The 14,763-nt window shown below is 41.1% G+C and overlaps 1 protein-coding gene across 2 annotated transcripts in view; it reads left to right on the top strand.

Moving 5' to 3' along the window:
• Positions 1-14,763, top strand: part of NELL1 (neural EGFL like 1) — a 905,733-nt gene continuing 890,970 nt past the window's right edge. For both annotated transcript variants that reach the window (XM_072619341.1, XM_072619340.1), the window contains exons 1-2: positions 1-360; positions 14,254-14,382. In XM_072619341.1, coding sequence (XP_072475442.1) covers positions 312-360; positions 14,254-14,382 — 178 coding nt within the window. In that variant the 5' untranslated portion in view covers positions 1-311. The remainder of the gene's footprint in view (positions 361-14,253; positions 14,383-14,763) is intronic.

Raw genomic sequence — 14,763 nt, 5'->3', positions numbered from 1 at the left:
ACCCTCCCCAGGCACAGCGCACCCTCTCCCGGCACGGCGCATGGACTGATCGCAGAGCTCAGCGCAGCGCCAGCACCGCACCACACTGGCCGCTGCTGGCTGGCCGAGACTTCTCCCTCCCGTGGCTGTGCTCCGGTCTCTGCGTGATCTCGGCGGCCCCGGCCCCTCAGAGTCTCCCAATCCTCATTCTCCTGCCATCAACTTGGAAGGGTCCGTGCAGTGCGGGCCACAAGATTTCCGAGAGCTTTCTTTCTTTCTGCTTTTTCTTCTGTGCGTCCCTTCCCACGGGGACCCACCGGGAGCCAGTACCCATGGATGTAATCTTGGTCCTGTGGGTTTGTTTGAGCGCGGCCAGGTCAGGTAAGTGGAGTCCGGGGTACGTGGGTATTATTGGAGGGGGCTGTGGGGAGGGAAGACGCAGAAGGGAGACCGAGCATCTCTGCAAAGCTCCCGGGGAGCGGGGATACCGGCATCCCAACTGCATCCAGCATCTCAGCGCTTCTTCCTGGGGGTAGGGGGCGGTGTAGATTGCGAGGCACTAGCTTTCCCTTGACTCACCAGTCTCGGGGTAAGAGGGTATGGGATCCTTAGACTACAGGGATGGGAGATTCAGCCCTAGAGGCTACGAGATGTGGGTACTAGTGGAGCTGGCGCTCTTTGGGAGTGCCCACCACTTCGATTCCCCTCAGTAGAAGTGGCGAGTCTAGCTCGAACCCGAACCCTGCCTTCTCCAGGGGACAGTGCCTGGGGCGTGCAGCAGAAGCCAAACCCAGATGGCGGACGCCTCACCCCCCCCCCCCCCCCCCCCTTCTCAGTCCCTAAACTTGAGAGGCTCTTTGGACACCGCCCTTCCAGGCGGTAGCGGGGATCCAAGCAGCCTGGAGCCTAAAGGGAGCCTTGAGCGTGTAGCCCAGACCTTGTACTTGCGGCCGACAGCGGCTGAGTGGAAAGGCTGGCGGGTTGGAGGTGGAGAAGATCCTGATCCCCTGGCAGAACCAAGCGCCCCACCTTCTGGCTTGGGCAGTGTCCCCACTCGTAAAGTGGTGAATTGGGGGAATGTCTCGGAGTATCGGAGCAATAGTGACTGTGCAGGTGAATCATACAGGCCCCTACTTCCCTTCTCCCTCCTCCTCAGAAAAGATTTCTTTTTAGTTCAAGATAATGGCTTCAACTCTCCACCTCACTTTGTTTTTTTAGTCCCAGGCTTACTGGCAAATCCTCGATTCCCCCTTTGCCTCTCATCTCTTCTCCCTTCACTGGGCATCCTGGGGACTGGTGACGGGTGGGGCACAGCGAGGAAAAGACCTGGTTCCGTTCTTTCTTCTCCATTTGACTAGTGGGGACTGTTGGCGGGAGAGAGAAACGAAGTTTCTGCCCATTCCCAGGGAGACCCTTTCCAGTTCCTGCCGCTCTGAAGCTCAGTTGCCTTCCCTGGGTGGTTTTTCAGGCAATGCCTCTCACCCTACCTCACCTCAGCCCAAGCTGCCCCAGAACCTCAGCCTGATGACGTTCCCTTTGCTCTCTGAACCTTGGCGGTTCCCATTCCCTTCTCTTCCCCAAACTTGAGATGTGCAGATGTATTGGAAGAAGGTTACAGGGAGACAAGGGAGGTTTCTAAGAGAGAAAAGTTCCCGTAGCTCTCCCCTATCATTATGACAATTTTTGGACTGAATTAGAGTTGACTTTGGAGAGAGAAGAAGGGAGTCTGGCTCTCTCAGCAGCCTCTGCTAACCCCCTTCCTGCTCAGCCCCATGTATTCCTTTCCCCCTCCCTCATCCACAACGCTAGGAACTGTCTGGGTCCAAAGATTCAGTTTCAGCCTTTGCCCAGTTCAAGGAACACTTGGATCTTCTTGTCTGGCAGAGCTTCGGTCAAGAGTGAGAAGTGACTGATAATTCCTCTCTACCCTCCCAAAGCAGCCCCAATGAAACTTTCTTTGGGAGTCAGTTTCTTCCCCATGGCTCACTTTGGTCTGCCTGCTTACCTCACACTGGTTCCAGGTTGAATGGAAAGGCAAAACTCACTGTGGTTTTGCTTAGCTGTCTCTTGAATCAATGCCCACCAGGAGGGGTTATTCTATGCAAAATCCAACTGCCAGTCCTGAGCCTGGAACCTCTGTTAGGCTGGCTAACTCTGGGCTGAGGGGCTATGCCCAAGAGCTCTTGCTCTGACATCACCCTTCCCCAGACTTCCAGGGGAGGGCTCAGTTTGAACTGAGTTAACTTCTCTGGATGCCAGTATACCAAGTATTCCCAAGAACAGAGCACAAGAAACACCAAGTGTCCAGCTTAACTACTATTGTCAGATTGAACTATTTCCACAAATATTCATCTATATGTGCTTCCCTGTGGAAGAAAGAATGTTTTCCACTATTTGTTTAAGCAGGAGACCTTAAACCCGATCTTAAAAAGTGAAATATTATTTCCTCTCCTGGAAATCTCATTATTGTTTAGGAGGCAACCTTCGGTTCTTGAAGGCTGTGCCTGCTGTTCTTGTAGGTGTTACTAAGCTAACTGGATTTTTCATTTTTATACACACACATGTGTATAAATTTATATAAAATTTGGCTTTTGAAGACTAGCCTAACTAAGCTTGAGAGAATCATCATCAGAGGGTTGGTTGTTGTGGGATATGTTTTATTCCTTGTGTGAATATGTGCATTTGGTTTGCAAAACATTAGCTGTCTGTTAAGGGTTGCATCAACCTTTGTGAAGGAAATGTATCCACATGAGTAAAAATCATAAACCCATAAATTAAAGTACAAATACTTTCAGCTTGGAATATATTTATCAGTTTGTACACTTGGGGCCAGTGGCTGTGTGTAGAGGTTCACACACAGGATGTGTTGATGGGAGAAGAAAGGTATCCTAGGATGGAAAAAGGACTTCTTCTGTGGAAAGGGAAGAAATCAATACAGGCTGGAACAGCTATCCCTGAACATGTTGCAGTGGAGACACTGCCAGGCAGGAAGTGCCCTTGGATGAGGCTGCTGCCAAATGGACAAGACTAACAAGGAAGGAAATATTCAGTGCTGTGACACTCTGTACCCCCTAAATTTTCTATCCTGAGATGAAATTCTAAGTGCCTCATCCTGATTTTACACACACATACACACACACATACTGATGTTTTGGAGTACTATTGGGAAAACACTAGATTTTATGTGTTATTTGTACATGGTTACATCTTGGTTTTCAACAAGGGACCATGGAGACAGGTGGGGACAGGGGAGGATTCTGACTAGATTCCCTCATGTGCAATTTGTTAGAATGTGAGAGGTAAGGCATTGTTTTAAATTCTTCCAAAGAACCCATTATCCCCAGGTTACACATTAGTCCTCCCAATAGGCAGCACGGCTTGCCTAGTGATTAGTTTATCTGAAACTGCACACCCACTTGGAAAGTTTATTTATCTGGTGTTAACAATTGTTTCTCTGGGTTGTTAACAGTCAAGGATGAAACAAACATGCCATTGACTTAGTGAACTACTCAAATATCGTCTCTTTTTAGTGGAAATGAATAGATCCTATCAGGCACACTTTAATTAAAGTGGGACTCAGAGCAGCCAGGGTAGCAGTAGTTACTTAACTTACATATGAAAGATCTAATGATAGGTGCTACATAGAAATGCTGGGGGAATTGTTAATTCTGATGACATTTATTCAAAGAATAATGTGGAATACGTGAGGCAGCACATGTAAAGACTGAGCTTGAATCAGGTAGACACTGGTTCAAGTCCCACCTGTGACACATATTGCTTGTGTGATACTGTGTACATCACTTAACCTCTCTGGGCTCCCATTCAACCCTTCAAGAGTGGAGATCAAAGAAGAGTTGAAGATTCGTATTGCCAGAGGAAGTTTCTTTGCTGCTAGTTCCCCAAACTAATAAAGTCACAGATCAGGGTAAAAATGATGAACAAAACAAAATACATGTGGTATAGATAAGAGATACTGTTCTTTGGACTTTCAAGTGTTGTGAAAATTAAAGAAAAAGATTATTTTGGCATATCCAGTAAAGTAGCAGTAATCAGGAAAATTTGTAGTGAGAATTGATGGACAGTTTGAGTTCTCTGGTGTTCTTAGGGTCACAGGACCTTGAAGAAGGCCTGCAGCCCATTAGGGAGACCAGTGCAGCTGTAGTGAAATATTGGTAAGCTGAGGAAAAGAAGATGTGGATAAAGTACAATCTGTATCACTGAAGGGAGTGTCCTCATCTATGAGTTCATAGATAGACTGGGGCTTTGGCATTAGGCTATAATAATAACAACACCTTTTATTAGCACTTGTGCTCAAAGGCCTCCAAGCATAAACAGGGAAATTCATGAGAATCAATGAGCATTTACCCACTGACTTTCCACCTTGGGGGTTCTGCTCCACAGACAGTGGGGAAAATAGGGAGGGTGTCTGGAGATGAGGATAATTCTAACTGGCATTGATATAGCCTCTAAGTTTGTATGGAAGAAAGATAGCTTGGCAGAGTGGGTAGAGGCTGGTTGTAGGATGAAGTTCACATCCTTTACCTGATATATGTATTCCCTATGATAACAATAATCATTAACATTCATGTTTCACTTTAATGTTCACAAAACACTTTATTAATATAATTTCATTTGATCCTCACAGTAGTCCTGAGTGGGAGGGGTTATAATTTTTTCCATTTTATAGAAGAGGAAACTGAGGCTGAAAAAGTTAAGTGATGTACCCAGGGTCATACAGCTAATAAAGTGTCTGAGATGGGATTTGAACTGAGGTTTTCTGGACTCTTCTATGTGCAGCATGCTATTTACTACACAACTCCACACTGCTGCCTACTATTCTTGTCCTTATTTTATGGGGAGGGGTGACCATAACTTTCTTGATATAGGGAACTGCCAGTGGAGTTCATCAAGGTCACATATTCTATAATTTAGAGCCTTGGCAGATGACAAGGGACTGTATGAGGCTAAGCAACTTGCCCAGGGTCACACAACCATAACGTATCAGAAGCAGGGCTTAAAGCCAGGTTTTCCTGACTCTGAGACAGGCTCTCATCCTCATCTTCCAGATTAAAAAACTAAATCTCAGAAAGGTCCAGTGACTTGCCCAGGGTCACCTAGTTACTAAAATGGTCAAGCCCAGGACTACAGGAATACTTTCTCTTATGTATGGATTAGTAGCCCCCATTTTTATTTGAATTTGATACCACTGCTGGGGGTGGGGAGAGGGTGGCTGCCTGATAGGGAGGAGAAGACTCATGAAAAGGATGCCATTCACCTGTTATTTATTAATTTATCATTAGATGAGAAAGTTGTGAGCATCTGCTGTGAGCAGACATCTGAAGAAACATAGCCTGGGTAGAGAAGTTATTGAGAAAGGAAGTTAATTTCCCTTTAATAGCACAGTTGGAGTTTAGTGGATTAAATAAATTTGCTGACAGAAAAAGGTGTTCAAATGGGAGACTACGTAAAATAACGAGCTTACCTTTCTCTTGTGCCATTTGGGCTAAGAAAAGCATGACTACAGTGGCAAGAGATTAGTTCTGAGGAGGAATCACATTAAGGCTGATTTGGTAAGAGCCCTGACCCATGTGGACCAAGTGAACTCAATGGATGTTGGAACAGCCTAGCCCAGTGGGCTGGAGTGAGAGGTGGACCAGCAGCAGGTGTCAAAGGAAATTAAGGCAGAGCTTCCTGATGCTGGGGACTGGCTCTTGGGCCTCTGAGATAGTTACACTCTTTTCTTTGAAGTTGTTTAGAAATAGATTATTCTGAGTAATTCCAATTCCCTGGCTGGTGACATCTGTAGAAGAGTTATATACAAGTGGAAAAACTTTTAAGAGTTTAATAGGCTTCCAGCAAAGGGCAAAGGCTCCAAACTCGGGATATGAGCAGAAACCATTTTTCTCCCCCCTCCTCTTCTTTTATGAAGCCAGTTCTCTCAGACTATGTTTAGGGCACAGACTGGGGCAGACAAATGCTGCCTCATTCATAGGTTTCCTGATTCCTTGGGCAATATGTGAAATGATATCCTTTGCACAATCCTCTTAGCAGAAGGCTTTTTTGTCTTGTAGGGGACCAATTTAGAGGGGAAAAAAGGAAGATAAAGAAAAAACAAAAGGAACATAATTGATTTCTTTTCCCCTCAATTCATTAGATCATAGATTTGCGGTTGGGAAAGATCATAGGGGTCACCTAGTCTAATCTCTTTTTATGGATGAGGAAACTACAGCCCTGGAAGGTAATAGATTCCTCCAAAGTCATGTAATTAGTAAGTTTCATAGCTAATATTCACACTCAGGTCCCCTGAGGTTATCAGTCCAAGATTCTGCTATTATACTAAGCTATATTTTCTTTTAAAAATCTATTATTCTACTTTTCTATCATATATAGTTACATCATATTATATTTTCTTTTAAAAATCTTGTCTTTATTGATAGCTTTTGTTTTCATATCACATTCATTTCTGAGCCTTCCCACTTCTTTAGTGAGCCATCTTTTCTAGCAAATATTAAAAAGGAAAGGAAAAAATGGCAATTTGGTAAAACCAACTATGTTTGATAATATATACAATATTCCACACCTGTAGTCCTCCAGATCTATAATGAAGGCAGGGAGAGGCATTTTCTTAACCTTTTTGGGAGGTCAAGCTTGACCATTATAATTAGATAGTATTTTTTTCTTTTTTTCAATATACATTATTATAGTGATTTTATGTATCTTTTCCTGTTACTGGTTATTTTACTTTGCATCAGTTTATAAAAATCTTATGCTTCTCTGAATTGCTAATATGCATTGTTTCTTATAGCACAATAAGAGTCTGCCCAATTCACAAACCATATGCCAACTCTTCAGTCATTTCCTAGCGGATAGACTATGTGGTCATGGGCCACTCACCTCTTAATGATCTATCACCAGGCAATCCTCTAAGACTATAAGTAACTCTACATTGGTGGAGGGAGTTTCCACACCCAGAGTTATCTATACCATTGGATCTACAGGTCTGGATTTTCTTTTCATTTCTTTGATACCTAAATTCTCCTATGACTATGTCAGTGTATGGAAGGAAGGGATGAAACAAGCATTTGGTAAGCACCTACTATGTATCAGCCACTGTACCAAGCCCTTTACAAATATTATCAAATTTGAACCTCACAAAAACTCTGGAAAGTAGGTGTGCTATTATTATCTCCAATTTACAGTTGAGGAAACTGCGGCAAAGAGAGGTTCAGTGACTCACCCAAGATCACTCAGCTGGTGTCTGAGGCTGATCTTCCAGAACCTAGTCCCAGCATTCTACCCATTGTGCCACCTAGAAACCTTTCTTTTGTCCATTTTAATTTTTGACCTCCTTGTTGGTATATGCCCAGAAACACAGCACTTTTGAAAAAAGCAATTCAGTTATTTTTGGATCAGAAATCCTCAGAGACAGAAGTAAATATGGGTAAGGGGAAGAGTATTCATATTGCACTTTAAAACAAAGACATATTTTTTTTAGTTTTCAACATTCATTTTTATTTATTTTTTAAAATTAAATTATTTTATTTGTTTTCAGTGTTGGAAAATCACTTCCATATATCTTAGATTTCTTCCCCTCCCTCTCTCTCATTCCCCTCTCCCTCCCCACTCCCTCCCTGAGACAGTGTACAATCTTATATAGGTTCTACACATACTTTCCTATTAAATACAACTGCGTAGAAGAATTAAAATGAATGGGAGAAACCATAAAATAAAACAAAACAAAACATAAATACAAAAGAAAATGGTCTGTTTTTATCTGCGGTCCAATTCCATAGTTCTTTCTCTGGATGTAGAAGGCATTTTGCCTCAAGAGGCCATTGGAAATTTTTTAAGTCCATGCATTTCAATGAAGTACTAAGTCTACCAGAAAAACTCCTTGCACACTGTGGTTGTTACTGTGTACAAAGTTCTCCTAATTCTGCTCCTTTCACTCAGCATCAGTTCATATAAATCTTTCCAGGCTTCTCTGAAGTCTTTCTGTGCATCATTTCTCATAGCACAGTAGTACTCCATTACATTCATATAATGCAACTTGTTCAGCCATTCCCCAATTGATGGACATCCCTTCAATTTCCAGCTTTTGGCCACCACAAAGAGTGCTGCTATAAATATTTTTGTACATGTGGGACCCTTTCTCATTTCAGTGATCTCTTTGGGATAGAGTCTCAGAAGCGATACTGCTGGGTCAAAGGATATGCACATTTAGGCATAGTTCCAAATTGCTCTCCAGAATGGTTGGAGCAGCTCAGAGCTCCATCAACAATGAATTAGTGTTCCAACTCCCCCACATCTTCTCCAACATTTATCATCTTCATGTTTTTTCATGTTAGTCAATCTGATAGATGTGATGTGGTACCTCAGAATTATTTTGATTTGCATATCTAATCAGTAGTGATTTAGAGCACTTTTTCATATGACTATAGATAGTTTTAATTTCTTCCTCTGTTCATATCCTTTGAGCATTTATCAATTGGGGAATGGCTTGTATTCTTGTACATTTCTATAAATTTCTATAAATTTTAGAAATGAGACCTTTATTACAGATACTAGTTGCAAAAATTCTTTCTCACTTTTCTGCTTCCCTCCTAATCTTGGTTGCATTGGGTTTGTTTGTGCAAAAGCTTTTCAATTTAATGTAATCAGAATTATCCATTTTGCACTTCATAATGTTCTCTGTCTCTTGTTTGGTCAAAATTTCTCCATTCTCCATAAATCTGACAAATACACTATTCCTTGCTCCCCTAAATTGTTTATAGTATCAATCTTTATACCTAGATCATGTATCCATTTGGACTTTATTCTTGTGTACAGTGTCAGGTGTTGTTCTATGCCCAGTTTCTGCCACACTGTTATCCAATTTTCCGAGTAATTTTTGTCATACAGTGAGTACTTGTCCCAGAAGCTGGGGTCCTTGGGTTTATCAAACAGTAGACTGCTATATTCATTGACTACTGTGTTTTGAGTACCTAACCTATTACACTGGTCTACCCCTCTGTTTCTTAACCAGTACCAAGTGGTTTTGATTGCTGCTTTATAATACAGTTTGAGATATGGTAGGGCTAAGCTACTTTCCCTAGCATTTCTTTTCATTAGTTGCCTTGCTATTCTGTACCTTTTGTTCTTCCAGATGAATTTTGATATTATTTTTTCTAGCTCTAGAAAATAATTATCTGGTAATTTGATTGACATGGCACTGAATAAGTATATTAATTTAGGTAGAATTGTCATTTTTATTATATTAGCTCAGCCTGTCCATGAGCAACTGATGTGTTTCCACTTACTTAGATCTGACTTTATTTGTGTGAAAGTGTTTTGTATTTGTGTTCATATAATTCCTGGGTTTGTTTTAGCAGATTGACTCCCAGATATTTTAGAGTGTCTACCATAGCTATAAATGGGATTTCTCTTTCTATCTTTTCCTGTTGGGCTTTGTTAATAATATATAGAGATGCAGATGATTTGTGTGGGTTTATTTTGTAACCTGCAAACTTGCCAAAGTTGTTTATTATTTCAAGTAATTTTTTTACTGGATTCTCTGTGATTCTCTAAGTATATCATCATATCATTTGCAAAGAGTGATAATTTAGTTTCTTCTTTGCCTATTCTAATTCCTTCAATTTCTTTTTCTTCTTTTATTGCCACAGCTAGCATTTCTAATACCATATTGAATAACAGTGCTGATGATGGACATCCTTGTTTCACCCCTGATCTTACTGAAAATGCATCTAGCTTGTCTCTATTGCATATAATGCTTGCTGATGGTTTTAGGTAGATACTGCTTATTATTTTATGGAAAGCTCCATTTTTTCCTATACTTTCCAGTATTTTCAATAGGAATGGGTGTTGTATTTTGTCAAAGGCTTTTTCTGCGTCTATTGATATAATCGTGTGGTTTCTGTTAGTTTTGTTGTTGATATGATCAATAATGCTAATAGTTTTTCTAATATTGAACCAGCCTTGCATTCCTGGTGTAAATCCTACCTGGACATAATGTATCATTCTCATGATAAGCTGCTGTATTCTTTTTGCTAATGTCTTCTTATTTAAAATTTTTGCATCTACATTCATTAGAGAAATTGGTCTATAATTTTCTTTCTCTAAATGGTGGAATTTCTTAAGAGGGAATCTGGGCATTTCTTGAGGGCACCAGTCTGGGCAGAATAGAATATGTACTTTTTGCACATTGAGAGTGGAGTGAAAGAGAAGAAACAGCAAAGTCTTGAGTTTGTGGAAACTATTTTAGATGCTAGATAAACAAGACAATATTCAATTTGTTTGCTTTTAGAAAATCACTCCGTTTGGAGAAAGGACATCTATTGTTTTCAGCTAAGGTCGTGTTTCACAAAGTTCTTCACAGAAAAAAACCGAATGATTGAAAGATTCTTTGAGTTCATCTCTGGTTTGATTCCTGGAAGACATGCACAGGGAATGGGAAAATCAAATGCTAATATAAATTCTTTACCTTGTATTCTCAAGGTGAAAATAGAATCCTGGCATCTGACTTTGATTGCACTGCCCCTTAAGTTCACTAGACACAAGCAGACAGGACATGTCAGGTCACTCTGGGTAAGCTGGTGGAAATCAGGTGTCCTATGACATTGGTGGCAGATTGGAATTGGTTCAAGTATCTAAATTGGTAAATTCTTGCAAGACACAAGGACTACTCAGGTAGGACTTTTTGGCCTTGGATCAACTGTGTGAATCCATAGATCATTGCACATAGTAGTCTCCTAGTAAATACTGATTGACTTGAATTGTTTCTTCTGAGTGGAATTCTTCCTCACTTAAAGCAACATCCTTGTTAATGGTTTAAGAAAGAGCTTCATCCTGTTCTCTAAACTGTGGCCTTGGCTGGGTGACTTGTTTTTCTCTGGAAGGGGTGATGTGGGCTGCAGAGGGTCAGGCCCTGTGTGACTCATTCACACCCTGTGGCAGGTATAGAGGTAAAGAAGTCCTGATTTATGAACAGAATCTTGACTAATGAGTTTGCTAATTATTCTTTCTTGCTGAAAACATTAGTGGGGATTCTTTTCCATTTGTATTCTTTTCATTCATGAGTTGAAAAAAAAGATGTTGGTAGCATTACAGTCTTTTTAGAGTAGAGGTCCAACTACAAAGAAATGTTGGCATTTCTTTCTCTATTCATCTATTTCTTGACTGTTTTGGGTCCCTTCTCAGATTATATTTCTGACTGTAATTCTTTATTGAAGTATATCATGGCATCTTCCAAATGGGTTAGAATGGATATACCTTAATAAACCCGACCAGATTTCAACAGTGTAATGAGTTCTAAGTGTAGACACTACCTCTACCAATGCAGAGTCACTTTCAGTCTTAGAGAATTGTCTGGAAGACTAAAAGGTAAGTGATGAAATGTCTTGCATCTGGGCACAACTAACATATATCCTAAGCAAGACTTGAACTCAGATCTTCTTCCCTACTCTAAGGCTCATGCTTTGTTTACTATGTCAGTTTCTTCTTATCCAATAAATATTACATTAAAATATTGTAGACATTTGACTACCTTAAAAGTTTTTGGAGAAATCCTGAGATCATTTTCTGTCATTCCCTCAATTTCCTCACAGAATCCCTCTCCCTCACCCTAGTCATATTTTCATATTTCCTCCTCTATCCTGCACATTTGGAGAAAAACTTGCAAACAAAAACAATTCCATGACAAGACAAGGTCGAAGAAGGAAGTAGGGATCTGACTGTATGGAAAGGTCTGGAGTTGGGTGGGAGAGGTGGGGTCCTCTTAACTCTTAGAGGTGTGTTGGAGCCAGCTCAGAGCAGCTGGAGAGGATTGATGGCTAATTTTTCAATGCGAACATTTATATCTATTAAATTGGCAATGGTTACAAACTGGGGCTTGGTTTATTAATTTTTTTTAATTTAAATTTTGTTTTTGCTCTTCTAGACCTAAGTAATCTAGAAAATGTTAACAGAGCAGATTAAATTTAGATGTGAGTGTCTGGCATAATCTGTCCTGCTACCCCATTATTAAACATTTATGGGCACAGTGATAGGTACTCTGTATAATAAGCCTGTAGGGCATTAGTGGTAATTAACAGGTAACTCAAGAGTCTAGAAGTAGGAGGAAAAGAGTTGCGGCTCCAGTTCAGTGTCCCATTCTTGGGATACCAGTAATCTCAATATCAAATCCAGAAAATGGGTAGTGAATCTGAGATCAAACCCAGGAGCTCACGCAGGACAATGTCTACTATGTGCTGCGCATACTATGTGCTAGGCATTGTGTAGAAAGTGACCTGAATCTGAATGCAGTGAATCCGAAGTAAGAGGTCTTATTACAGAGCAAGGTCAGGGGCATAGCACAGAGAAGGAATTCAGATGCAGTATTTGGGATGAGAACATGCTACTTACACCTTCCTCACTCAGTTGAAGGCCAGTAACCTGTGTACTCAGGGAGTCCATAACTACATGGTAACCTGTTTTTCAACTGCGGTGCCCTGGGAAAAAAAATAGCTACATCTGTTAAATTTCCTATGTGGGATAAATTTCTACTATTCTCTCCCATGAATAAAGTGACTGACCCAGGGTTATAAAACAATCAATAACAAATTTAATTGGCATCTAGATTTTTCAACATTTCTCCCTTTCTTAGAGGGAAAATTAAAATAAAAGAAGCCTATATGCATTTGTGACAAAAGACTGAAGTCAATGATTTGCAAATAATTTAATGGTTTAGAATTTTCTTTCCTTTTCAGGGGTGGGAATTAACTCATTGGGGCTTGGAGAAGATCAGCCTGAAAGCTCCTGCAGTCCCTATATTTGGGGACTGAAATCCCTGCACCCCTCCTCCCCCAGGCCAGTACAACAAGGAGACAAGTAGAGGCAGGGAGGGGAGTGAGTTAGAAACAGCTTGGTAGGGGCAGAGAAGTAATTACTCAAATCCTTTTCCCTATTCCCAGACCAGCCAATAGCCAGCTGTGCCTTTAATTTAACCCTTTATTTGAACATTGCAAAAAGAAATGGGGGGTATTCAGAGAAGGCTTGGCTGGCAGCAATTATTTAGAGCAGGGGGAAAGAATGGAATTGGTTTTGTTTGCAAGATTTTCTCCAAATGTTCAGGATAGAGGAGGAAATATGAAAGTAAATATGGTCATCAATAGTTCACCTCGTTTAAGTGACCTTCATCCCCTGTCTCTACTGGACAAGTTTAATGGGAGATTTACAAAGCTTCCATACTACCATTAGGCAAAAGTTGACAGCTGTAGCTGATTAACGCATCTCCAGCAGCGCAACCAAAATTGCACTATTGAGATGCTAAGTGTAGACCCAGACTTAATGAATGATTTAGCATAGTCAACTGAATAGAATGAACGGGGGACATCATCAGGGTTTTCCTTTGCTTTTTCCTTTGAAAATTGGGAATCACTTTGCAATCAGAAACAAGTTATTCCACCTTGCACCCTCCTTCCCCACCTCCTGGTTCCAAGCAGGAGTTCTTTGTTGCTTCCTCTTCTTAGCCAGGAAATGGAAGGTTTAGGCCTCCCAGATGAGTGGAAGGTACCCAGGCCTTTGCCCTCAGTCCAAGTGGGTGGATGGGGGGTGTACTCAGTCTTCCATCTGGAAGTTATCCTGGTTGGAAGCTTGTGAGGGAGGTACAAATTGTTCTTCTTCCCAGAGAAACAGCTTGGGGGTAGAGTGCTAGACACAAAGTCTGGAAGACAGTTGAAAACATGCTTTTGACACTGACTGCAATGGGACCTTGGGCAAGTCCCTCAACTTCCTTATCTAGAAAATGGGGATAATAATACTTCTAGCACCTTCCTCTCAGGGTTGTGGTAAGGTTTAAATGAGATAATGTAGGTAAATTGCTTTGCAAACTTTAAAGCACCATAGAAATGTCAGTCATTATTTTTATTCCTTTCCATTTCTGCTTCTTTCTCCAAGCAAAAGCCTCTTTTATCCCCTTTGTTACAGGCAGTTAGGTTTTGATTAATTGGGAGCACTCTGGGGACATCCCTGATGGTGGAGATAGCATAGGAGCTCCCTTGTCTTTCTCAGAATCTCTAGCATGGGGAGGGGGAGGGGGGATGCTGATGTAAAAAGCTAAAGTAAAGAAAGTAGTAGCTATAAGGAGAAAAAGATTTTCTTTTTTCTTTTGGGAGTGTTATTGTAGTTAAGGCCTTGTCTCAGAAGGCATCTATATTCCCTTCACACTTGACTGTAGCCTTCTATATTGCCAATATGATTTTGTATTTTAAGTTGAAATGTCTCTTTGTTTCTTTGCAGTGGTAGGCTTTGGAATGGACCCTGACCTTCAACTTGACATTATCACTGAGCTTGATCTTGTGAATACGACTGTTGGAGTTACTCAGGTGTCAGGACTACACAATACCAGCAAAGCGTTTTTGTTTCAAGGTAAACACAGCTCTTCGTTTGCATGAGGGTAGCTTTTTGATTAGAAGAAATTGATTCTCTGGGGACAACAAAATTTCCAGAAATTATAGTTTTCTTCTCTTATCCTATCCCTGCCATTCTACTAGGTGACTTCAAGATTTATACTAACATGTCCTCAAACACGATGACCTTCCAGTTTGTCATTCCTTCCAGTTTCTTTGACTTCCCTTTTCACTCTGCTTCAATAAGCAATAAAGATAATTATTTGCGATTTTGTGGAAAGATCATTGGCCATGGAGTAACAGGGCTCAAATACTAGGTCTGCTATTTACCTGAGTGCTCATGGGATGAGCCTCATTTTCCCTATTTGTAAAATGAAGAGGACTGGGCTAAATGGTTTCT

This window comes from Notamacropus eugenii, chromosome 6 (assembly GCF_028372415.1).
Source record: "Notamacropus eugenii isolate mMacEug1 chromosome 6, mMacEug1.pri_v2, whole genome shotgun sequence".
NCBI lineage: Eukaryota > Metazoa > Chordata > Mammalia > Diprotodontia > Macropodidae > Notamacropus > Notamacropus eugenii.
This window is presented reverse-complemented; position numbering and strand designations above follow the sequence as displayed.